The 25,116-nt window shown below is 42.6% G+C and overlaps 1 protein-coding gene across 4 annotated transcripts in view; it reads left to right on the top strand.

Annotated features, from left to right (window-relative positions):
• Nucleotides 1-25,116, top strand: part of DNAH1 (dynein axonemal heavy chain 1) — a 118,660-nt gene that overhangs the window by 13,078 nt on the left and 80,466 nt on the right. For 3 of the 4 annotated variants that reach the window (XM_081900180.1, XM_081900181.1, XM_081900182.1), the window contains exons 4-19: nucleotides 1,681-1,855; nucleotides 2,400-2,556; nucleotides 3,963-4,095; nucleotides 5,954-6,115; nucleotides 7,118-7,370; nucleotides 9,401-9,558; nucleotides 10,881-11,092; nucleotides 13,301-13,599; nucleotides 15,134-15,284; nucleotides 16,901-17,094; nucleotides 18,241-18,466; nucleotides 19,148-19,267; nucleotides 20,743-20,825; nucleotides 21,375-21,516; nucleotides 21,928-22,083; nucleotides 23,718-23,916. In XM_081900180.1, the coding sequence (XP_081756306.1) occupies nucleotides 1,681-1,855; nucleotides 2,400-2,556; nucleotides 3,963-4,095; nucleotides 5,954-6,115; nucleotides 7,118-7,370; nucleotides 9,401-9,558; nucleotides 10,881-11,092; nucleotides 13,301-13,599; nucleotides 15,134-15,284; nucleotides 16,901-17,094; nucleotides 18,241-18,466; nucleotides 19,148-19,267; nucleotides 20,743-20,825; nucleotides 21,375-21,516; nucleotides 21,928-22,083; nucleotides 23,718-23,916 (2,820 nt within the window). Of the gene's footprint in view, nucleotides 1-1,680; nucleotides 1,856-2,399; nucleotides 2,557-3,962; nucleotides 4,096-5,953; nucleotides 6,116-7,117; nucleotides 7,371-9,400; nucleotides 9,559-10,880; nucleotides 11,093-13,300; nucleotides 13,600-15,133; nucleotides 15,285-16,900; nucleotides 17,095-18,240; nucleotides 18,467-19,147; nucleotides 19,268-20,742; nucleotides 20,826-21,374; nucleotides 21,517-21,927; nucleotides 22,084-23,717; nucleotides 23,917-25,116 lie in introns of those variants that run through there. The other variant, XM_081900183.1, reaches the window with a different exon arrangement.

The following is a 25,116-nucleotide window of genomic DNA, read 5'->3' as shown; positions in this document are numbered from 1 at the left end:
AACAGTCAAGCGAAGTCAGGGCAGAATAAATATCTGTGGATTTACAGACAAGTGGACTAGCAGCCGTGCCCCAGTCAAGTGGGTGGGAGCCATGCTGAAGGGATCAGAAAATTGAGAAGACCCAATAGCTGGGCTTGTTCAAAGAGCTTGAAAATGAAAGGGAGGGGAGAACGTCTTTTGTTTGGGGGATATGGGACATGGTACAGGTACATCTACCCTGTGAGGTAGGCTGAGAGAAAGTGATTGACCCAAGGTCACCCTGTGAGCTTAGGAACATAGGAAGCTGTTTCATACTGAGTCAGACCAGGAGTCCATCTAATTGAGAATTGCTCATACTGCCTAACAGCAGCTCTCCAAGGCTCCAGGTGCTAGTCTTCCCAGTCGTACCTAGAGATGTCAGGGATTGAACCTGGGACCTCTGCATGCTCTCCTGCTGAGATACATACTTCATGAATGAGTGACGATTTGAGCATAGTGTGACACAGGAGTGCAAGTTTAGCATTATACATATATGCATAACAAACATTTTCACTTCTCCAAGATGGGTTGGATGATAACTGTTCCCTCTTCACTTGTCCCTGGGTTTCATAATTGCTGATTTCACCATGAAACTGGCAAGAGTTACAAAATAACTTAGACTAAATGCAAAGCACAGATAAATAACATTAAACAGAAGATAAGTAAAATAGATACAGTGGTGCCCCGCAAGACGAATGCCTCGCAAGACGAAAGGGTTTTCCGTTTTTCGATGCACTTCGCAAGACGAATTTCCCTATGGGCTTGCTTCGCAAGACGAAAACGTCTTGCGAGTCTTGCGATTTTTTCCCCCTCACCCCCCCTTTTCTAAGCCGCTAAGCCGCTAAGCCTTTAATAGCCGCTAAGCCGCTAAACCGCTAATAGTGCTAATCCGCTAAGCCGCTAATAGGGTTTCTTCGCAAGACGAAAAAACCGCTAGACGAAGAGACTCGCGGAACGGATTGTTTTCGTCTTGCGAGGCACCACTGTAAACCCATTCCCGTTACTTCAATGGAAGTGGAAAATATGAAAGATCTCATCACATATGGATTTATACCAGAGGTCAGCAACCTAAGGCTCGTGGGCCGGTTCCGGCCCAAATGGGTTCTGGATCCAGCCTGCGCATGGTCCAGAAATCGCCGCATGGTTCTGATTCATATCATTCGGAAATCGTGTCTGTGCATGTCCGTGGCGCCGGAAATTGCTTCTGCGCAGGTGTGATTTCTGGCATCTGGGCATGCGCAAAAGCGATTTCCAGCACCGCAGACATGCGCAGACGTGATTTCCGGCGTCATGCTGTGCCGGCCCGGCCCACGGACGATCTCTGCAGGAGTGATCCAGCCCATGCCCAGTAAGCCTTGCCAACCTCTGATTTACACTATTGTTCTTTAATCTGGGTGGAAGAGAGGGAAATTTCCCAGAGCTGGGCCCGTAAGCATTGGAAATCACCACAATTTCTGTCCTTTGCAGGGTGGGAGCAGTTTTTGCAATGTGCATGCAGCTTTCTCTGGGCAGATTCTACCAATCTGCTGTTTTCAGTGGTTTAGGCAGTGCCTTCGCTGCTATAGTCACTTCAGCCAGACTCCCAGATAAGTCTGGGACTGGGACAGTAACCACATATTTTTTTTAAAATGTTTTTGTTTTCTTAATCTTGTTTCTTACCAGTCACAACATTTGAAACTCCTGAGAATATTGAGTCTATTTTGAATGCCCAGCAAATTGGACCAACTACAGAAATCATCAAAGAGACGGACTTTCCATTGCAGTCATATAAGCCAAAAGTACAAGTTCCCTTTGAGGTGATTCCAGGACAGTGCCCTCGGAAGATAGCGATCGAGAGGTAATTAGTGCCAGGAAATGGTTACAAAGGGCTTGCGTACAACACAGGCAAGGACCTTTGCATTTGGATGTGCAGCTCTGGATTTCTATATAAATCACAGAGAGTTACACGAGCCTATACTAAAACTATTGAAATGGGTGGGCTTAGGCTCCTCTAGCCCTGCATAGGTTCAGGTTGTAAGATGGCAATCCTTCAGAGAGGTAGATACGCATCTCTGATTTCAGTGGGCTTTGGAGTGCCAAAATCATACGACTGGGCTACATACGTGAGCTTTTCTCACAGAACCTCAGCCTGAGGCTCCATGGACAAAAATCTACAGGCTGATTTGGAATGGTCTTCAGAATAATAGAGGAGCTTTTGAATCAGGTACCCATCTCTGACAACATTGGAGTATTGGACTGCCCCAAAGCATATAGTTTTGGCATGTCTCTTTACTACACTGTATTACGCAATTTACTTTATTAGTCAGTCCCTGAAACAGATTAACTACAATTGAATTAGGTTCCCTGTAAATATGAACTGTTTAATCTTATTATTTAACCAGGTTGAGACGATTATATCTCAGCCTGGATATCACTCAGCTCTTAGAAATGGCAGGGATAGATTCCAATGAATTGATGCCAAGACACCAGGACCCTGACAATATGCCAACTATTGAGCAGAAGAACGATCCTCTTTTCCCTGTCTATCTCCCATTACAGGTAAGATACGGGATTCAGTGGTGCATGTGATCTACTTCAGGGATTCCCAAGCCTTTTACAAAGTTGACCCAGCAATTGCATTTGATGATGACTTTCCATTAAATAATCTGTGCGTCTCTATGGATATCTAATTACCATTTGGAAATTGCTGCTGTGCATTATGTCTTAACATTGGATTAAAAATAACCAGGACACTGAGGTGGTGTGGGAGGTGGGGAGTGGATGTGGCAACATTAATGGTACTTAAAAGAAGCTGAATAGTGTTACAAAAGCCTGGTGCCTGCCCCAATCTCTGCCAAGCAGTAACAAGAGAGCGCACAGGGTTGCAGGCATACATACAGGATCAAGTGTCCCTTTGGAGAATAGAAGAAACGGCAGAGACAGTTGTGATTTAAGAAATAGGGTTTATTCGCTATTTGCACCTTCAGTCTGCATGGAGGGAGTCCAAATCTTACAGCATGGCCCAAAGCATTGTAGGTAACTTTTAGTCTCTCCCACAAAGATGGATCTCAGCCGTTTCCTCCCTTTCTTCTTCCCAGAAGCCCCTTGCCCTCCCCCAGAGCAGTTACCGTAGCAACCTTCCAAATCTCCAGTCTCTGGTTACACCTGGGGCAGGACCCTCCATGGCTCTTTACCAGGGGTCAGCAAGGTTTTCCTCACCTGGACTGGTTTACTCCAGCGGAGATCTCTCTGTGGGCCAGATCATGAGTGTCTGCAATTTCCGGCATCAGCGGAAGTGAATCCCCGCATTGCGCCAGTTTAGTGCAGTACGTGGGGACTTGCCAAGTGGGCGGCTTGGTTCAGGGGTGACTCGTGGGCTGGTTAAACGACCCCTGTGGGCTGCTTGTGACCCATGGGCCTTAGGTTGCCTACCCATGCTCTTTACTCTAATGCTAACAGGTCTGCCCTTCCCTCAACCAGCCAGGGTGGTTTGCATAAGGCAGCCCAGGAATTCCCTCTCTGGCACAGCTCTGCAGTTAGCTTTTAAAATCCATTTCCCAATCAAAATCCTAGTATTTATATGTTCCTAGTGTTTCGGGGGATCCCCTCTATTTCTATAACAATATGTTTTGAAAATATGAGATTGATGTTTGGGTTTTGATCCAACAAGATGTACAAGAAGCAGAAACCTCCTACAAGATATTAGGCAGGATCCAATGAGCAACCAGAGGCATTTATGAACACACATACCAGTGCTGCTCACCCCATGGCCTTCATGCTCCCTTCCCCAAGTCATTATAGAAGCTTGGCAGACCTTACACTCTTGCAGCAGGACAAGCTGCTGTCAGAACAAGCAGAGCTGTGGTGCACGTGCAGAAGTACTTGGATATGCAAAGAGCTGTCAGGATTCCAAGTCAGCTATTGACTTTGGTGAAGGATTAATTTCTCACTTCTTGCTTGCTTAGATTTTTGATAATGAAGAGTATGATTGCCGGACTCCAGAAGAGTGGCTTTTGTTGGGTGTGGAACCTGAATCTGAAGACCGGAAACCTATCCCAGGAAAAGCACTCCTGCCTACAGATGATGAGCTTGGGCATGGTAAAGCATAGATGTGATGCAACTGAGTTATTTCATTTATTACAAAGATTACAAAATAATAGTTGAATACATGAGAACCATGCTTTTCTCCCTCCAAGTATTTTTGTTTTGAAGTATAGCAGATCAAAACATACAATATTTTCTTGCATTTTGCATATATTCTAAGGCCTCACCCTTCCCCAAGTGGCTCTATGAATCCCTACCAATGAAACTTAGAAATTAATGTTTTTAATTACCATATTTTTCCATGTATAACATGCCCCTGTGTATAACACAACCCCTATTTTTTGGGACTCCAAGTAAAGAAACCCCCCCTATGCACTATCTGTGTATAAGACGACCCCCATTTTTAAACTTGAAAAAATAGAGAAAATATATAGTCTTATACATGGAAAAATACGGTACTTTGTTTCAGTTAACAGTTAAGAGTATTTTATTTCTGCTGAAATTCGTAGGAGTCAGGCTGTTGACACTAGCATAATGTTTCATGTGAGTGGAACTAAACTAGTACTTTAGTATCTGAACATGTGGTATTTATGCATTTTATTAACTATTTTATAAGCCATAATTTTTAGACATAGTGTCTGATTTTTAATGCCTCTATATCTGGGTGTACAATGTGATATTCTTGTGAGTTAATTTTTCAAAATATGTGGAGCGATTGCAATTCTTCTATAATCTAACACAAATGACAGGTGCTTTTAACCTAAAAATTAAGTCCTGTAAGTTGACCACTTCATTTAGAACATGTGCCTAACAACATTTCTGCATTATGTGAGTGCCTGGAGGCAGTTGGAGGATGGATAGCGGCTAACGGATTGGGGTTGAATCCTGACAAGACAGAAGTACTGTTTGGGGGGGACAGGGGACAGGCAGGTGTGGGGGACTCCCTGGTCCTGAATGGGGTAACTGTGCCCCTGAAGGACCAGGTGCGCAGCCTGGGAGTCATTTTGGACTCACAGCTGTCCATGGAGGCACAGGTTAATTCTGTGTCCAGGGCAGCTGTCTACCAGCACCATTTGGTATGCAGGCTGAGACCCTACCTGCCTGCAGACTGTCTCGCCAGAGTGGTGCATGCTCTAGTTATCCCCCGCTTGGACTACTACAATGTGCTCTACGTGGGGCTACCTTTGAAGGTGATCTGGAAACTACAACTAATCCAGAATGCGGCAGCCAGACTGGTGACTGGGAATGGCCGCCGAGACCACATAACACCTGTCTTGAAAGACCTACATTGGCTCCCAGTACATTTCCAAGCACAATTTAAAGTGTTGGTATTGACCTTTAAGGCCCTAAACGGCCTCAGTCCAGTATACCTGAAGAAGCGTCTCCACCCCCATCGTTCTGCCCTACTGAGGTCCAGCACCGAGGGCCTTCTGGCGGTTCCCTCACTGCGAGAAGCCAAGTTACAGGGAACCAGTCAGGGGGCCTTCTCAGTAGTGGCGCCCGCCCTGTGGAATGCCCTCCCATCAGATGTCAAATAAATTAACAACTATCTGACATTTAGAAGACATCTGAAAGCAGCCCTGTTTAGGGAAGTTTTTAATGACTGATGTTTTAATGTATTTTAAACCTTCTGTTGGAAGCCGCACAGAGTGGCTGGGGAAACACAACCAGAAGGGTGGGATATAAATAATAAGCTATTAATATAACAAATTATTACTATTTTTACCTACTAAGATACTAATACGTGTTGGGGTGCCATTAAAAATTAAAAGGAGATACAAAATATGGAGCCCAGAACACAAAGCAGGATCATGAGGCTTGTAAGACTGTGAAGAGGACTCTCTGTAGTTCTGCCTATTTTAACCAAGACAATTGTGAAAATGTGATTCCCTGTTTGTCATTCATATCTCAGAGGATCCCAAAAGTCGCAAACTGATCTATAAGTGGATAGATGTTGGTGTTCTGGATTATGATGAAGAGACAAAATTTTACTTGGTTCATAAGACAAACAGCCTGGGCCTAGTCCGGGATGCACAAGGGAAATGTGTACTTAACGGAGGAATGACTGAAGAAGGTGGGCATTGATTTATTTTTTATTGGATTACAGGGAAGAAGTTAAAATCAAGAGCCTCTCTATACCCAATTAGCTCCCTTTGATTCACGGATGTCTTGGATTGTGATGCATCTATCTGCCTCTTTAATAAGCAACCATGGAATATTTTCTTTTTCCTGACAATCCTTTGAGGATTCATAGAGGTGGATCATAGAATTCTAGAGTTGGAAGGGACCCTGAGGATCATCTAGTCCAACCTGCTGCAATGCAGCAATATGCAGCTGTCCAATATGGGGACTGAACCTGCAACCTTGGCATTATGTGGACAAATTCAGGATTATTTGTAAAAGGACCTCCATTCTCATCACTCCATCACTTAGAACCTGATCATGTGCATGTTTCCTTGGAAATAAGTCCCACAGAATTTGGTATGGCCTACTTTTGGAGGGTCACAATTAGATGAGACAACAGGGGACCCGTGATCATATCTCCCACTTTAAAAAAGCCAGTGGTCACCTTTGGGGGTGAGGAATAACTGAGCAATCAGATTGGGATTCTGGTACTGGGAGGAGGAGACATAGCACCTTCCCTTATGCTACATTTATGATCTAAATTTCAGCTCCCAGCCCCACCACAGCCACTCTTTATGATGATCACATGTTTTCCTCCACATTATTAACTGCAGTTGGTGGGGGAGAGGGCAGTTTAGATTAGGAAAACAGTGTGAAGGAAATGATTCCCTCTCCCCACCCTCCCATCTGCCTTTAACTTTTGAAAATACAGTGGAAGATACAGTCACACATATCCCTCCTGTCTCATCTAGTTGGATACAGTGACATTTCTGACGAGTATTCTTCTGAGTCTCCATTTGGATTCTATTACTCATCATTCTCTTTTCTGCCACGAAACTCTTAGCTTGACACTAGCTTGGTCATAGACTCATTAGATAATTTTGGCACCTGGTTTCTGCAGTCTATTTTTATGGCCCCAGTGTGTTCACATTCTTTTCTAATTTCTCCCCAGGGAGAGCCCCACTAATGCCTTGTCAGTATTGGGTGCCCCGTGTCCGTTTGCTTTTTCTGGCTGAGGACCCCCGGGTTCTTGCCGAGCGAGTGATTTCTGCCAATGACTTGAGGAAGAAAACACAGGCACTATTGTTGTATAACCTGTATGTTGACTGCATGCCTCTGGATGGAATGCAAACCATTGAAGAAAAGAGTTTGCAGCGGATGAAGCAGATGGCAATGGAAACTTCACGTCTGAGGAAAGGGAGTATGTAAGTATTGCAACAGTCCTTCATACTGAAAACATGTTTGTGGTTTTAACACCTTGTTTATGACAAGGGAGGCCTAGCCACCTGGGTGGCAGGATAACTCCATCATTATCATTCCCTCTCACCCTTTTCTTCTCATCACATTCCCTGTTCTTTCTTTCCTACTTCCTCTGTTTCTGCACACCCTGGGAATTATGCTTTTCAGAGGCAGACATAAAAAACTAAGGAGGAAACCAGTAAACACAAGCAGGGCAGACACCTGCAATTAATTTGATGCAATTCAGATGCAATTACACCAGGCTGTGCTGTGTTGTGGAACCATTCAGTAAAACCACCATAGATGTAAGTGTTTGAAGACTTTAAGGAGCACTGATCTAACTAGTGGTATTTGAGATATTAAGTTGCAGCTCTTCCAGAAACTAGCTGGTGAAATAGGGAGGTCTTTTTAGTGTGGTTATTAGAGCCCCTTTGTGTGATTCATTGAGAGCTTCTTCCTGATCAGGTGCTGCTCTTCCCTTTCTTAACAACTGCTTGTGCATCTTCAAAGATTAGATAATGGTAAGTGAAAGGGAGTGTGGGAGATATTTCAACTGGAAATCAGGTGAGCATGGCACAGGGTCTGAGTGGGTACATGGTAGATCATAGAATCATAGAGTTGGAAGGGACCTTGAGGGCCATCTGGTCCAATTCCCTGTAATGCAGGAATTTCAACATCTAGACGGCCATCCAATTTGAAACCTTACCGGACCCTGCTTAGCATTGCAAATATGCTAGCAGTTTTATTGCTGCACCACTAGGAGGAGATCACTGCAAGGATGGCTGATTTCCAATTGTTTCACGATAGCAATGACAATCTATTTCCTCCTGCCTAAGTTAGGATGCTGAATTGAAAAAAAGCTAACCAGGAATGGACTTCTGTGAGAAAGGCCTAGGAACTAAGTTCCTTTCTGGTATGGAAAACAAATTCCTAGGCTCAGGATGTGCTCAGAGGTGCCCATTTATTTAATACCGTCTGCATTTCTTTTGCGTGTGACTTTGGTTGGTAGAGGTTCTAGTAAAAAACAAAATAATTCTGACAAGGTTGCCGTCAAGTCTGTAGCACTGCTACAGACTCCATGGCTTGGAAGATTTGAGACGCTTTGAGCTAGATGAGTCATCAGCCAGTGGTATCATTGATATATCAGTTCATCTCACTGAACTGTGAAAGCTTTTTCCTCAGTCAGATACATATGTGTGAAATGCAATAAAATTAGTTTTTGAAGAAGGCTAAAGACTATCTGTGAATAGCCCCAAGACCAGAAAATATATCCTGGTTCCAGAAGTTACAGACAATAATATGAAATTGTAATAATAGTAATAATAATAACTAGAGAGCTGGCCCTGTACAAACTAATATCTCCATTGGGCATATGATAATTTACCATTGGGGAAAATCATGTAAAGACTAAAAGCTGAGGAGATGACTCTTGGGGTTATAAGGCTATTGAAACTTGCTATTCAGCTTTGCCCCAGCAATAGAGCCTTGAGGCACTGCATTAGACTGTTCTTCCTTATCATCTGACTACCTTATCCACGGGACGCATGGCCTTGTGTTTGCCAGTCTACCCTTCCGGGACAGGGCCTTTGCTGGCTTCTGCTGGTGTTGCTTCTCATTGTTTTTTGCTTTGCCTTCTCCATGCAAATGGAACAGTTATCGCCACACTGCCAATTACAATGGGTCAGGAGGGGAGCAAGAAAGAAAGAAGAGTGGAAATATTGCTTCTAAATGTCTCCCTTTAGTCAGATGTAATACAGTCCTAGGTGTCACACAACTTGCCCCACTGCCCCTTGATCCTTCAGAATCACCTGCTGTCCCATTCCAGGTCTACTATGAAGCTCCTTTAATGTGCCGCAAGCACTTTTAATGAAGAAACAAAGCACATGCAAACACAGGAGGCGTGAAGATGGGACTATAGAGATATATGAGTGATGCAGACGCAACATTGTGAGAGGTCGTTGTTCATTCTGTTAATTAGTTTTTTAATTATGCTTAGCATTTTAGAGCGGCTGCAGCTCCTGGGGAAAGAAGTGTCCCTAGACTTTGAGCGAACCATGAACAAGATTAACTTTGACAGAATTGTCACTTCCAAGCCTCAGACGTTCTATTATGTCACTCTGCCTGAGAAAGAGGAAGAGAAGGTGCCACAGAAGGGTAGGTGACACAGTAGAAAAAGACAGCAGCAGAGTGTAAAATCATCCCGGGGGGAAATTACTCTCTTTCTTGCAATTAACTTTAGACTATGATTGAAATGTTGCAAAGGGAGATGTACCAATCCCATAATATGTTATTATATTTTATAGTCGTAATTATTTTACTTATAAGCTGCTTAAATAAGTTTTGTTATTGGGTAATATATAGATATTGAAAATAAATCAGTGCCAGGGTGTTCCTTTCTGACAAAGTCTGACAATACAAACTATTTATATATATTTGCATCCCAAGCTTTCTGGGTAAAAGAAGTTGAATGATAGTGATGAGAGCAAGTGTCAGCCATTCAGATACAAACAAGCTGCTGTCATGGATCCTTTGAGGGACAGAGCTAGACTAGCCAAGGTTTGAGGCAATGCCATGCAAGATGGCTGCCACTCCTTTGCCTCAAACCCTTCTGGAGCAAGGAACAGTGATCAATAAGCAAGAGTATGTGTATTCTGCAATTCTGTGAAAATATATAGCATTCTGAGAATCTCATTGCTTTGAGAAAGTGAGTTTTTGGCCGTTAGAACTACAAAGTTATATTTGAAAGCTTGTGAGCAAGTGGGGGGGGAGGAGGAGGGAGAATTAAGATTTCCATGGGTCAGGAGGATTGGCTTCAATGCTTGACCATAACTCCTTGTCCATTTCCAAGCAAAATGAGTGGGAATGTACAAATTTGTTTAATTTTCATAATTTATACAGATCTAGTTTTCCCCCCTGAAGACAGAGATGTGGTCATCTTGCTTGCACCTAGAAATTACAGTAGGGATGGCCTGTGATTCTGGCACTGCCCTTGGGCCTTGTGTGCCTGGAGGCTTCATGCTCAAGGAACGACTCAGGAATCTTCTTTTTTAATCACTGTTTGAAGAGAAGTGGTGAGGCAGGAAAGGTACAGGGGGGAGGTGTGGTGAGGTGGAGGAGCAACGATGGGGTGGTCCTTGCTTTAAAGGAAGGGGGTGCCGGACAGCCACTGTGCCAGCCTGGAGCTGGTGCAACAATGGGGCACCAACAGTGGGACTGACTTAGGATCTAACTAATCCTGGGCTGGATCAGTCCCTTACTGCCTCTAGAATACCCATTTTGGAACCTTTGGAAGGAGAAGCTTTGCTCAGTTCACACATATGCACACATACACACTCTGATGCAAGGGTGGAGGTGGAGGTTGCTCTGTAAGTAAATAAAATGCATTTTTCAGCATTTATGATTCTTACATATGCTTAACAAGAACAGCTACATGACTACTGTTCCTACAGAAATAACATCTCTTTTTGTGTCCCCAGGTCGCATTGATGTTCCTGAGTACCCATTTAATGAGCAAAAAGAAACTTTTAGCTTCATCTCCCTCCTGACACGGCCAGAAGTCATCATGGCTTTGTGCCAGGTCCGGGATGAGTGCAATAAAACTGCAGCTATGTCACTGTTCCATTCAACCCTGACTAAGTACGGCCGACTAGAGGAGTTTGAGCAGATCCAGAAACAGACCTTTTCACAGGTATAGCAGCAGGGAAATACTCTTTGCAGAGATGTGGCTATGCAAAGTGTAAGTGGCTATAGTGTGTGTGTGTGTGTGTGTGTGTGTGTGTGTGAGAGAGAGAGAGAGAGAGAGAGAGAGAGAGAGAGAGAGAGAGAAAGAGTGTATGCTATTGTAATGTAATGGTTGGATTGTCAGACTAGGCCTGAGGAAACCTGGGTTCATAGTTCCTCTCAGCCAAGAATCTTGCTGGATGATATTGGGACTGGTCCTTCTCTCTCAGCCTAATCTAACTGACAGGGTGGCTGTAAGGGCAAAATTTGCAGAGAAAAAACATGTAGATGAGCTCCATGGAAGATGCTAGGATAAAAGTGTAATCACACATATTAATAGTAGTAATAATTCTATTAGTGTTAGGCCTTATGTGGTCAAAATGGTACCATCCACACACAAGAAAGCATATCAGCAATTTGTCGAGGTGAAAAATAATATTTTAGGGGAGAAACCATAAGTGGGGAAACATCCTTTAAGAGTCCACTGATGGTTGCAGTTCCCTCTTGTAAATAAACAATCGTGGGGCAAACAGCCATCATTCTGCAGTTAGAGCTCATGGTTGAGTATAGCGCTTAACCGCAGACTTCTTAAATGCAGTCTGCTTTGGAGTGAGAAGGATTAGAAACTCCTTGAGGATAAGCCAGGCATTTTAAAAGGCAACACAGTTTCCCAAACACTGTTTTCTGTTCTCATTCCTGGGTTCCATAGGTGTTACTGTCCTTAAAGTAGTAACTTTGGTCAGGATCCAACCCAATTGCTTGCACAATACAGTTTCCAAGAACCCCAACTTCCTTTAATCTGTAACTCACCTTAGAAAACAATTTGGAAATTAGGCAGGAAGAAATGTGCATGGTGATTTCCCCTGGGAATAAGAACGGAAGGACTTGGGGAAGGATGCCAGGGAAGCAGCGTTTGACTAAGCATTCAGAGTACAAGCAGACAGTAGAGCAGATTCTTTAGGTGGTAGGTGGGGTCTCCTTCACTGGAGGTATTTGAGAAGAGCCTAGACATCTCAACATCCATCTGTCATCCTATACCTTGTGTCTGTGTTTGTCTAGATAACCTTCAAAGTCCTTTCTTACACAGTGGTTCTATCTTTATATGATCTTTAAAGCTACTCCGCATGAAGAAATGGACAAGATTCTATTTTTCTTTGTCTCACCGTAAAATACAGTGTGCTCTATTTTTCTCCATTCCACCTTGAAATACATCATCAGCTTTGCATGGGGTTTCTTTTAAAAAAGGACAATAAATGGAAGAATTGCACTGGTCATGTTTTGGTAAAACCAAGGTCTTATGCTGGTGTGTTTTTAATCTTAAATGTTATATTCCCATTAAAAAAATAACTTGTTAATCTGAAATCAATTTATGAGGCATGATGTGTTTCATATTAGATTGCTATCAGAATGGTTGTTACCATTCTCATAATGTTACTGAAGCAGGCCAGAGGTAACTGACATGGTGCCCTCCAAATATTGTTGAACTACAACTCTTATAACCCTAGCCATTTGGCCACACTGGCTGGCACTGGTGGGAGCTGTAGTCCAGCAACATCCCAAAGGCACCACACTGGCTACCCCTGAAATCTCCCTGCTTACCAAATGGTGTTCTATGTAATTAGTGGAAAGTACCCACTGTTGTTTGAGAGTTCTAAGAAAACAAAAAAGTAGTATTGTTTTAAAACCAGTGGTTAAAATCAGTGCAATTTTGAAAGTTGCAGTCCACCATTTTGCTTAAAAATGACATCTAGTTGTATCCCAACCCAGAAAAAAGCCTGTTCCATGATTTTCAGAACAAATCATGCAAAATTTGGTTGCAGTATCTTAAGAGGTGTCAAAATGCATAGAGAACGAAGAAGAGGAGGAGTTTGGATTTGATATCCCGCTTTATCACTACCCGAAGGAGTCTCAAAGCGGCTAACATTCTCCTTTCCCTTCCTCCCCCACAACAAACACTCTGTGAGGTGAGTGGGGCTGAGAGACTTCAGAGAAGTGTGACTGGCCCAAGGTCACCCAGCAGCTGCATGTAGAGGAGCGGAGACACGAACCCGGTTCCCCAGATTAAGAGTCTACTGCTCTTAACCATTACACCACACTGGCAAACAGCTTTCCCAAAAATGTAGCAGATGTGTCACTTGGCACTGTAGTTGACATTCTTTGTTTTATTTTTATCTAGGTTTCAATGTTCCTTAAGGATACTTGGATCAATACTCTAAAGATAGCCGTGAGAAGCAGTTTGAGGGACATAGGCAAAGGCTGGTACAACTTGTATGAGACTAAGTGGGAAGTATACCGGATGTCCAAGCTTCATCAGCTGATGGAGCTCATCAAGTTTATGTTGCAGGACTCTGTACGTTATCTGATCCAGGATTCACTGGTAAACTTCACCCAGCTCTTCTTGGATTCCTGCCACAGTGTCCTGAATTGCCCTGAAGATATGGTGTGGGGAGATGACCTTGTAAACAGCCCATACAAGTAAGGAGAGAAATGGAGAGATGTTTTATTTTTGTGGAAAAGGAAAAGAGCATTGATCAGTGTGCTCTCATATAACGGGAGGGTTATTTTTCTCTGAATTTTCTCTTGATGAATTGGTATCACTGTGCAAAACCACACTGCAGTCATGGCTCCTCCTTTGGCATGCTTCAGCATCCCCTGGGACATTGCTGGGCACTGATACTTCTCATGTTAAGGGGTTATTGCTGGCTTCTGAAAGGCATCACAAAAAGTCTTTAGGTTACAAAGTGAAGTCACCATAGCTTTGGTATTCATTGGCTTTATTAGAAGAGCTTACTGTGTCTGTTTAGCATGGTCTTGGGGCCAGAGTTATAGAATCATAGATTGTAGAGTTGGAAGGGACCCTGAGGGTCATCTAGTCCAACCCCCTGAAATGCAGGAATCACAACTACAGCATCTCTGGGAAGACATGCTCCGCCGCTGGCAGCATGCTGCCAACAAACCTTTTGGACCTTACCTTTTCACTTCCGCTGCATGCTCATGCTTCCTGGATGTAGGCCCCAGAAATGCAAAGACCACTTTATTAAGGGGATATTTTTACAAGTATTAACCTATTTTTGCAAAACATGTGGTGTCTGTACACATGCTTTTTGGGGTGCATGGCACAGTAGATATTAACAGAGACCTTACGAACATCCAGCAAGTTTAATTCAAGTCAGTCATTGTTCTTGGCAGATTGGAGAAGTGGGTTGAAACAGTAGACCTCAGCTGAAGTATGTTACCCAGTCTGGAGTATGTGTTTTGAGACAGTTGAAAACAAATTGAATAAAGCTTCAGTGTGAACCTAAAAAATAATTAAGGTTGGAAAGCATGGTATTGAGGAAAGCAGAACTCACTGAACTAAGGAATGGAAAAATATGAAAACACAACAGTCTTCAAATATTAAACAAGTACCATAAAGAAGATCGGGAAGAAGAATCCTTTTCTGCTACTGGCAAAAGGGCCAGAGTCAATTTAGTTACATTGCAGCTGTGCACATTTTGGTTTACCAGAATATGAAATAAGTTTCTGTGTCTGTTTGGAATAAGAAAAGTTGAACAGTGTGGAGCACAGCCCCCCCACCCCCCGCAAATGTTCTACCTCATTTCTGATATGTCTTTAAGGCAGACTGGATTAATATATATGTATTAATATATATTATATATGTGTGAATCCCAACTTATTGCAGAGGGATAGTGAATATGAGTCTGGAAACCCCTCTATACTTTTTCTGCCAATCCAGGAAGGGATATTTGCAAGCATGATGAGGATACTGACATGCCTTTTGATCATAGTGATTCCCTTTGTTCCACTAAATTTGATGCTTATCCCTGTTTATACAGATGTGGTTGCGTATCACCTATTAGGGCATCTGGTTCCACAGGAAATCCACAAGCAGAGCTAGGCTATGTTTCTGAGAAGTAATTGATCTATTTTTTTAATTAGCAAAGGCATTGTTTCTGGAAGCTATTCATTCCTAACAATCTCAGAGATCTCCATATTCTTCCTTTTGTAGGCCACGGAAAAATCCTCTGTTCATAATTGATCTGGCTCTGGACACTTCGGGTGTTCGTTTCAGCACACCCCTGGAGAATTTTGAGACAACAGTTGTTTCTCTGTTTGATAAAGGGATCTGGGCTACCCACACCATACCACAACTGGAGAAAGTGAGTTACCTTGAAGAGTTTGAAATGCCTTCTTACCCTAATAATAGTATCCATCTTGTAAAAAGTTATACACTTACTGAAAATAGATGCTTCTACTAGAGATGCACACTACAAAGCTGACTTTCCAGAGCAGTCCTGCCTATATGTGTACCCAGAAGCAGCAAGTTCCATAGAGTTTATTAGACTTATTGCTAGGGAAGTGTGCATAAGATTGTAGCCTTACTGGTCATAAGAATTGCTCCACCAAAAGGCTAAGCTGTGAGTTGTCAACAGTCATATCTGGGTATTATGGCTGCATTGCAGGAACATTATAACAATATTATGGAGAGAAACACAATACAAATGCTTTGGAGTGTGGTATTGAAGATTGACAAGCCTTTCTCAGAACCAGTACCATGGTTTGGTATTGTGTCTGTAATTTGCAAAAAACAACAACAACGAAAGCCTGTGGAAAGAAAGTCTAGCCCTGCTGAAAATTACTTATCTTTTCTCCATGTAGGAGAAGATAATGTGATTCTCCACTTAATGTGTAGTGAGATGCAAGAAATAGAAGATTTTCTTTGATTTCACATCCTGATCTCTTCTGGGTTAGGGAAATGTCAGAAGAAGTTTGATTTGTGCTGCAGATTTCATGTAGCAACTCATGGGCAGGCACATAAAATCTCAAAGATTTTAACAGGGTGGTGTGCAAGGGATGATACTGCAGGAGGAGGATTTTGCTAACAGGAGAATGATTCAGCCAACACTTTTAGCATTGAGGAAAACATGCCAGATTCAAATAAGAAGTGCCGGCAATAATGTTGCAATTTTAAATCCTGAAGCTGTTAATACCGACATTGAAGTAGTGGCAGGGTACGAGATGTGTGATTATGTGTTTAGTGTATTTATCTTATCACTTCAATTTAAAAAGAGGCTTGCTTCTTTTTATAACAAAATCGAGATAATTCAAGAGCTATCATTAAAGTGAGCTTCACAATAACCTAAAGATTGCTTGTCTGCAGTTTTTGAAATGTGCTGTTGTTGGTTTTGGCTAAGGTGGGAGGTCCTTTTCCCATCAAGCGATGTCTTACATATTGAGTCTCCTGCCTCCTTGAAATGATCTCTGCAGGTATTGTTTAGGGCACAGAGCATGATCTCATAAAAATCTGAAGCACACTAAGTTGCACATGGTTGTATCATTTGAAAGCCAACAATCCATGTTAAAGGCTAGATTATCCAAAATACCTAACCTCTTGAATGCTGGGGTAGGCAGCTTTCAGCCAAGAGCAACTCATAGAGATAAGCTGCAGTGCAAGTGAGGCAACATTTGGAGCAAACCACAAGTAGTATGACCAGAAATTCTAGTGGGGCTCCATACATTAAAGATGGGTCTCTAAATTGAGACCCCTGCAAGCTTTCGTTTATACAAAGTCTGGTAAACATATATGGTAACCTGTATTATGATTAAGGCTACGGTTCCTTGGGTTGGCATTGGTTTTTACTGAGGTATCCAATACAAAGAGCAGGAGGAGCATTAACTGTCTAGCAGTAGATGGATTTCAATTTTGTACAACAGACTTGAAGGAGAAAATAGAAGCAGTTTGTGCTGAATGGCTGTTCTTTTGTCCCTTGTTCAGCACGTGCTTGAAAACATGTTCATCTGTGGCACACCGTTGCTGGAGTCAGTGGGTCTGTATGAGCCACCTGTGATCGAACTGCGCAAAACCATCATCACCTGTATCCGCAAAGCCCTGATTCCCCTCCAAGCTTATGCCAAGAATTATGAAAAGTACTTGGAACTGAATAACCGTGACATCAACAGCCTCCTAAAGTATGTAGCTTTTAAAGGGAAGAGCAGGGACTTGCATAAGAGGTTTTCTATAGTTGCATGGGTAGATTAATGCACTGCCTTCTGCATTGATTTCACTTTCAGTGGCAAATGTTTTCTGAAGACAAAGTTCCCCCAAATACATGGGCTTGGACCCTAAGTTACTTATCTGTGCACGTGGGAGGAGGGAACTTGGTCAACTTGCCCTTTATCTGCAGGCCCCCATGTCATATTACACACGATTGCCAAAAGTCTCCCAGTTCCCATAAGTGATTTTCAGGAAAGGAAGTAGGAAAACCCCATTTGGGAGGATGATGTTCTGTTCATGGAAGAAAATTTAGGACTGTGCCCATGGTACTGTGAGATACACTGTGAAACAGATTACTGTACATTGTTGTTTTAGCATCAGTGTGGTCATTGGCTACCTGTTTTCTTTTCTTAGGGCTTTTACACACCTAAGGTAACAAATCTAGGTGCCTCCAAGCATACACGTAAGAGGGAACAACAAGCAACATCTGCTCCTGTTTCTTGTATTCACACCTTACATTTTAACTGTGCACTTCAAAATCTTAAGTGTACACCTAAAAGAACATAGTAGGTAAATCTGGCCTTAAGAAACCTTGGGTTTTTAAAAACTGCCATTCTACCCTGAAGGTGTTTAGATCTTTCTTCATCCCTAAGTGCTAGAAGCAAAGACCTCTTCATCACCACCATCCCCTTGTGTTTAGTCAGAGCAATCATAAGGCCACAAGAGGAGCCTGCTGGATCAAGCCAATAGCCCTCCTAGTCCAGCATCCTGTTCTCACAGTGGCCACACAGATGCCTGTGGGAAACCCCACAAGCAGGACCTGAGCACAAGAGCACTCTGCCCTCCTGCAGTTTCCAGCAACTAGTAATCAGAAGCAATACTTCCTCCTACTGTGGATCTTGCAGCACAACAGAATCAGCTTCCTTCCTCTAATCTCCAAGGGCTTTTGCAAGTGCAGATTTGTTGAATGGCCTTGAAGCCTTTCACTGGTTACATTTGCCGTTTATAAATTATATGTTCCTGCTGTAGGTGGGAAATTGTATTCTGGCATAGTTTGCAATATGCCCGTCTTTACCTGTGTTGTTGAGTCTTCCCTTAATAATAATTCTGTATTTCTCTAGACCATATCTGGAGCAGTGCCCTCCTGCTCAAGAGGTGAGAGAGATCGTTAACAAGCATATGGCAGAAAAGGAGTTGCTGGACAACAGCTTGCCCGGTAGCATGGTGATTGGCCCCTTTCATCTCAGCGTTGAAGGCGTACGGCAAAACCTTTCCAAGAAATGCAAAGCGTTGGCCACCACTATGCTGGATATATTGGCTAAGAATTTACATGAGCAAGTGGAAGATGTGAGTTTCATAATTGGTACTCATCCAGAGGAGTAATTCTGTAGCTGTTTCTGGAAGTTTACAATTGCAATGAAGTTACAAGGAAAAGAAATGAATTGCAGTCATAACAGCAATTTTGAACTCTTCTTAGCATGTATATATAAATATATGTACTGCTGGGGATTGTTCTAGTGTGAGATCTAACAGCCAGTTAAGTCAAGTGCTTCTGCACAAATGTGTCAGTGCAGGAAGAGCATCATGTAGAAAGGTTTATGTTTCTCCTATTGCCGCTTCCAAACATATTCATGTGCAAAAACCTTATTTTTAGTATTCTTTATTCTTCTAATCTGCTACACCATTCTCATTTTATTAATCCCCAATGCCATCCCAATCATCACAATCATCTTGATGACTTTAGATGAAGACCTGCACAGCTGAAGTTCAGGGACACATTCCAATGAGTGTTTGTCTGCCTCCGTCCCATGTTTCCTCCCTGCCTAATATTTAGTTAAGAAAAGTACATGGTGTGATGTTGTCCTGGTCAGAATCTCTCTGTTTCCGTATGCCCAATGTCCTTCCGTATTTCGTTGTTGTTGTTTTTAAAGGAATGTTGAATTCTTATAATTACTTTTGAGTTATATCAAATGATTTCACTATTTGTTTAAATATTATCATTCAGAGAGTCATCACTTCTTTCTGCAGATCTGTGAAGCTTTCAAAGCCATCAGCCGGAAAATTTATGAAAAACCAAACAGCATTGAGGAGCTGGCTGAGCTGCGGGAGTGGATGAAAGGAATTCCTGAGAAGCAGAAAGTGCAGGAGGTAAGAAGTGGCTGCATGTGTGGCATCAAACTATTGGAGTGAAGTAGATAATGGGTAGATCACTGAACTTTTAATCCAGTACCGCATCCTGACCAGAACAGTAATTGTGGGCTGCTTTGAATAAATCAAATTCTCTTAGCAGATGCATATGCAAGTTGGTAGTTACAAAAACACTTCATCAGAGCTTGCAGGGCAGCAGCTGAAGAAGGAGCAAAAAGGGTTTTCTTGTGTGTGTGTTTCTTTGTGGCTGATTAGCTGCTCTCCCTGTGCAAAGGTCAGAGGGGGCAGGGTTTCTGTTGAGGCAGGTGATTAGCTGTGGGATGTGCTTATCAGAGCTTGCAGGGCAGCGGCGCGCGCCTAGTGGCGCGCGCAGTTTGATCCATCTTTTAGATTTATGGGAGCTAGTCTCAAACGTTTGTTGGGGGAGACCTAGGTTTTTTGGGGGGGAGTTATTTGTCCTGTCTTCAAGCTTTTTATGATGGAGGACCGCTGTAGCCACCCCCAACGACACGTTCTCAAGATGGAGGGTGAGGGAACAGCTGCAGTCGCCTGCGGTTCCTGCGCAATGTTTGCCATCTTGCCAAAGGTTGCAGGCAGCTTTACCTGCAGCAATTGCATGTTGATTGCCCTCTTAGAAGACAAAGTCCAGCAACTGGAGGAACGTGTAGCTACGCTCCAAAGAATTAGAGAGCTGGAGCTCTTCTTGAAAGCAACAGAGCACACCGTCACCACCAAGGAGGAGACAGGGGACTCCCCTGAGAAGGAGGCTAGTTCACCAACACAGGAGCCAGATATATGGAGAAATGTGACTCAAAGAAGTAGGAGGCCCAGGGTTCTTAACCATACCAGGGTGGTATCATATTAATGTAACCAGAGTGGAATTATAATACACTATTTCAATGGCCTGTGGCATTTCTCAAGCTTTGGGTATCTTGTTTGTTCTCAAGCCTGAAGCAGTGAGCAAGATTCACTTAATGTGCCTTGCATGAGGGCTCCCCTCCTCCCCTGGTCCCCCTCCTGAAATTTGCTCAGGAGCAGGTGTCGAAGAACCCCCAGGAAGAGAGGAGAGGGGTTGTTCCATCAGGTAAGCTGCAAAGCTTCTGCTGATGGGATGTTCACCACAGCATGATGTTGAATTCCACCCAGTGCTGCTGCTTTTTTCTTTTTTTTGTGTTACAATTTTTATTAAAGTTCTTTCATGTAACAATAAGGTACAGAAAACACATTCACCCAGTGCTTCTTAAGACTCCTAAGGCTTGCTGGATCCTCTGTGTTGTTGTAACCTAAGAAGAACTGTAGAAGTGTATTCCTTGTCCCTCTTTCACTATACTCGAAAACCACCATACCCAGACATTTGACTTATAGGCAGCATTTTTGTGTGCAACAATATTATAACACAGATGGAATGAAATTTTGATCATGCAAGCAAAGCCCTGCTTATCGGCTTCTCTCTCTCTCTTTCTGCCATTGCATAGGAATTGATAAGTAAGGTCATGGAAGAATACGAAGTCATGGAGGATTTCCTTTACAATTTGACTCAAGATGACTTCAATGACAAGTAAGCACAAGGCATTTCCCCTGCAGTCAGAGCAAGACCTTTGGCTTCAGATACCATATTTTCTGCCTCAGGGCTTTATTTGCACATCAAAGGGCTTCAGCAAATCTCTTCAGGCCGCCAGAAAAGATGCCCACTGAACTACCTTATTCAAATGCAGAACCAGTGATGGTGCCAGCCTCTGGGCCAGGGATTGAAGCAACCTTCTTGTTTCTGAGGCTTTTAGCAAACCGGAGGCCTTTATTTTGTTTTATTTTTCATGAAAAGCCAGTGAATTTGGGGGCTGCACAGCATGAAATTGTTAGGCTGTGTATTTCTGTGTGGGTGCAAGGTGTTCACAGGGATTTGAGAGTTGCCATGGGGTGTCAGCATTTTATTACAGATTTGTAATATAGTGCGTCCCAGGCACCCAATTTGTAAGACTCAGCACACACATGCAAGGCAGGGTTTTGGGGGCACCTGTGCCCCACTAGATGTTGCTGAGCTACAGCTTTGATCATCTCAGAGGATTGGATACATGGTTCATTTGTGCGACTCTCTTTATGTTTTCAGGTGGGCTGCAAGCGGCTGGCCTCTGAAGATCACCACACAGATTGAATTGATAAGGCAGCAGCACATTGAAGATGAAGAAAGATTCCGTAAAATTCAGCTCATGGATCAAACCAACTTCTTGGAACGGCTGGATGGTCTTCAGGTACTGATAATGGGCACCAGAGTTGTCCTCTACACTCACTTTAAGTATCAACTATCATCAGCGGGTAGCTGGGGATGAACTACAATAAGAGCTTGACACATGGAGTTAGCCGGGTCCATTCCTCATGGAGCCTAGGGACATACGAGATCATTGTTGTGGGTGATTGTCCATTACTCAGGGTGCATTATCATCCTTAGCTAGCAAGTTCCAATGTGACCAGGAGAGAGGGAAATGTTTCCACTTTACACGGTAAAAACTCATAGCCATCTGAGACTTGCTATTAGTAGGATTCTATCCAGTATTTATGACCATTTAAAGGATCTTAAAATACACTATCCACCTCTCCCAAATCTATGGTTATGTATCATGGGCTCTATCTTCCTGCTTGCTATGACTGCTTTTCTTTCACAGATTGCTGTTGCAGGGTTTTCTGCGCACAGTGATATAAACCGGGCACATGAGATAGCCAATGAAGCTAGAAGAATTAAGAAGCATTTGAAGGACTCCCAGCAATTGGCTTTACTGTACAACAACAGGGAACGGATTTTTGGGGTGCCAGTGACTAATGTAAGTTCCCAACTCCCTTGCTACCTTCATCGTGCTTTTTGCATCTCTGTTGATAATAGCAGAAACTTCACCAGATATTACCCGTCTTTCTTTATAACTCCACCATGTCGCTCACCTTCATTTTTTAACCATGTGGTCTCACTAAACTGGCACAGAACAAAGCAGTATGCTAGCCACTCCACTTCATTAAATTATTCTCAGTTTTTTGGGAGAGCCAATGCAAGAAGAGCTGGAAGATGCAAGACATTCATGAAGCAATTCATGTGGCAGAGATCTCAAAACTTTCATAAACGTATGGCTGCAAGCTATATTGTTGGCTTGGCTCCCAGCACAAAAGCAATAAGCAGCTATTGAGGATTAGGAATTTCCATACAATGATTTCATTTACTGAAACCTTAAAACTCCAAATGTGCTATTTAATTAACACTTTTTTCTTGCTGTTGGTTTTTTTGTTTTTATTTTTAAAGATGCTATTAAAAAAAATCTTTTATTTTAAAGATGCTACTTTTAAAAAGAATGAGACATTGTATTTGCTTCTGTTCCATAGAGGATAAGGAGAAATCCAAATAATTGTTTGCATTGTTATGCTTTAAATAGGTATTAATAATTGTGTGAGATCTCTAATATAGCAGAATTTATTGTGTTGGAATCTTTCTGTGGTTATGTAATAATAATGGCTAACTAAAATAAAATATTTGAAACAAACAGAAAGAGAAGAAGTGAGCTAGTCAAATAGAAGCATGTCGCATGGTTCTGAATGATCAAGTATAATCAATGGCACTTAATGTTGTTTAATGACTGGATTTTGTTCCCTTTATACATAGGATAATATGGTTTGTGTGCACTTTTGTATAGTGTGTGTCTGTTCTCCTTTCTCCTCTCTTTCCCTATTTATTTAGTTACTTTTATTTATAACCTGCCTTTCTCCCAAGGTGGCTCACAGCATGAATTAAAATAAATACCGCTACAAACAGACAAGCAATATAAATATTTGTAAAAATCAAAAAAGTAATTATTAAAACAGCACTGTAAACACTTAGAACCATTTTGAAGCATGCACACACACACAAAGTACAGCACCCACCCTTAGAAGATCCTGCCACAACAGCCAGTTAGTGGCCAAAGGCCTGTCTGAACAAAATAGTATTTGCCTGCTGCTGAAAAGAAATCAGAGAGGGGGCCAGCCTAGCCTCCCATGGAAGAGAGTTCAGCAATCTGGGAGCAGCCATGAATAAGATTCTCTCTTGTGTCTTCACCAAAAGTGCCTATGAAGGTAGCGGGACCAAGATAAAACCGTCCCTGGAAGGTCTCAAAGCTCAGGCAGTCTCATAGGGCGATAAGCTCCTTCAGATAACCTAGACCCAACCCACATGGAAACTCTGGGACTATTGTGATCTGGACACATGTATAGTCACATATTGTGCCCAAGAAACAAAGGGAAGGTCCCTTGCCCACTAGACAAACAGAAGGTACTCTCATGAAGTCAGTTCAAGGCTCCCTGCTGACTTAGAGAGAACAACCTAGTGAATGTATACGCTGATGGCATGCTGGAATTGTTTGGAAGACATTACAGGTTATTTTTCTGTGGAACATGTGCCCATTAGCAATTAGTAATATTCTTTTGGTTTCTCCAGTACGATAAGCTGTCCAGGATGGTTAAGGACTTTCAGCCCTTCTATGATCTCTGGACTACAGCATCGGACTGGCTTCGCTGGGCTGACAGCTGGATGAATGATCCTCTGTCTGCAATTGATGCAGAACAGCTGGAGAAGAATGTCAACGAGTCCTTTAAGACAATGCACAAGTGTGTGAAACAGTTCAAGGATATTCCAGGTAGCTACAGAGCCTTGAAATGTCATTTTTAAAAAAAGCAAACAGATTCAGAAATGGGATCAACTGAAATTAATATTGGGGGGGGGAATGAGAAATGGGGAGAAATCAAAACTGACAGATTTAGCATCCCTTGCAACCATTTCAGAAATTGTAAAGATATAGTAGAACTGCAAACTTTCTTTAAAATTATATTTACAATGGCTTCATATTAACACTGTAAAATATTCTGTAGTGGGGGAATCTTGTTTCTTTTCTTGACTTGTATTTTATTCTAAACAATTAATTCTGTTCTAAGTGCTGCAGTGAATCAACCTTAACAGAGGAGGAGTTGAAGGAATATGTATGAGTGAAGGTGACTCATTCAAAGCAGAAGGATTAAAAATACACAGTTGTGTAATAGAGCAAGTCTTCCAGAATTGGCTTTTCTTATATCACAATGTTCTGATCTTGTCAAAGACGGTGCTGGGGTGTTAGTCCTTCATTGCAAGAATAAACAGAGGCTACACACCCGTACATCACAGTTTGCTAAATTTAATCATTTAAAAGCAGATGGACTGTATTCATTGTTGCTCTAGTACAGGGATGTCCAACAGGTCGATCGTGATCTAGTAGATCCCCAGGAGGTTTTGGTAGATCATGGTCAATTGCTGGGTCCCTTAGCATTGTCAAAATCTATTCTAGCCCCGCCCCCTTGCCCTGCCCTCCATTGTTGCACGATTTGCAGAACAGAAGACGGAGTTCAGTTGTTTGTTTCCTCAGTGATTTGTTAGTGTTTGACTGTTCCTCTTTCTGCCCCAAACCCTTAAAAATGGGGCTTTCCTCTTCCCTAAAAAAGGTCAACAACATTGACCCCTGACCCCCCCCCCAAATGAGGGTAGATCACTGCCAGTTTTTAATTTTGTAAGTAGACCGCAGTCTCTTGGCACAGTGGAACTTCCTTGCCTCTTCTCCCCACTTCTTCAAATCTGGAATGTCGGGAGAACCCCCAGAACAGCATGTAGGGGGAGGAGAGGGGAGGTCGGGTAAACATGAATGCTTGCTCTGACAAATGTTGAATACAACCTATTCTCTCCTATTCTTTGCAGAGCTTGTACCTTTCCTATAACTTAAAAGGGAGCAAATGTATGCATTACAGAAAATATTGTGGTATTGATTCAAATGTGCAAATAAGGAACAAATTATGGGCAACATTTCCCTTTG

This window comes from Podarcis melisellensis, assembly GCF_964234715.1.
Source record: "Podarcis melisellensis genome assembly, chromosome: 2".
Lineage (NCBI taxonomy): Eukaryota > Metazoa > Chordata > Lepidosauria > Squamata > Lacertidae > Podarcis > Podarcis melisellensis.
This window is presented reverse-complemented; position numbering and strand designations above follow the sequence as displayed.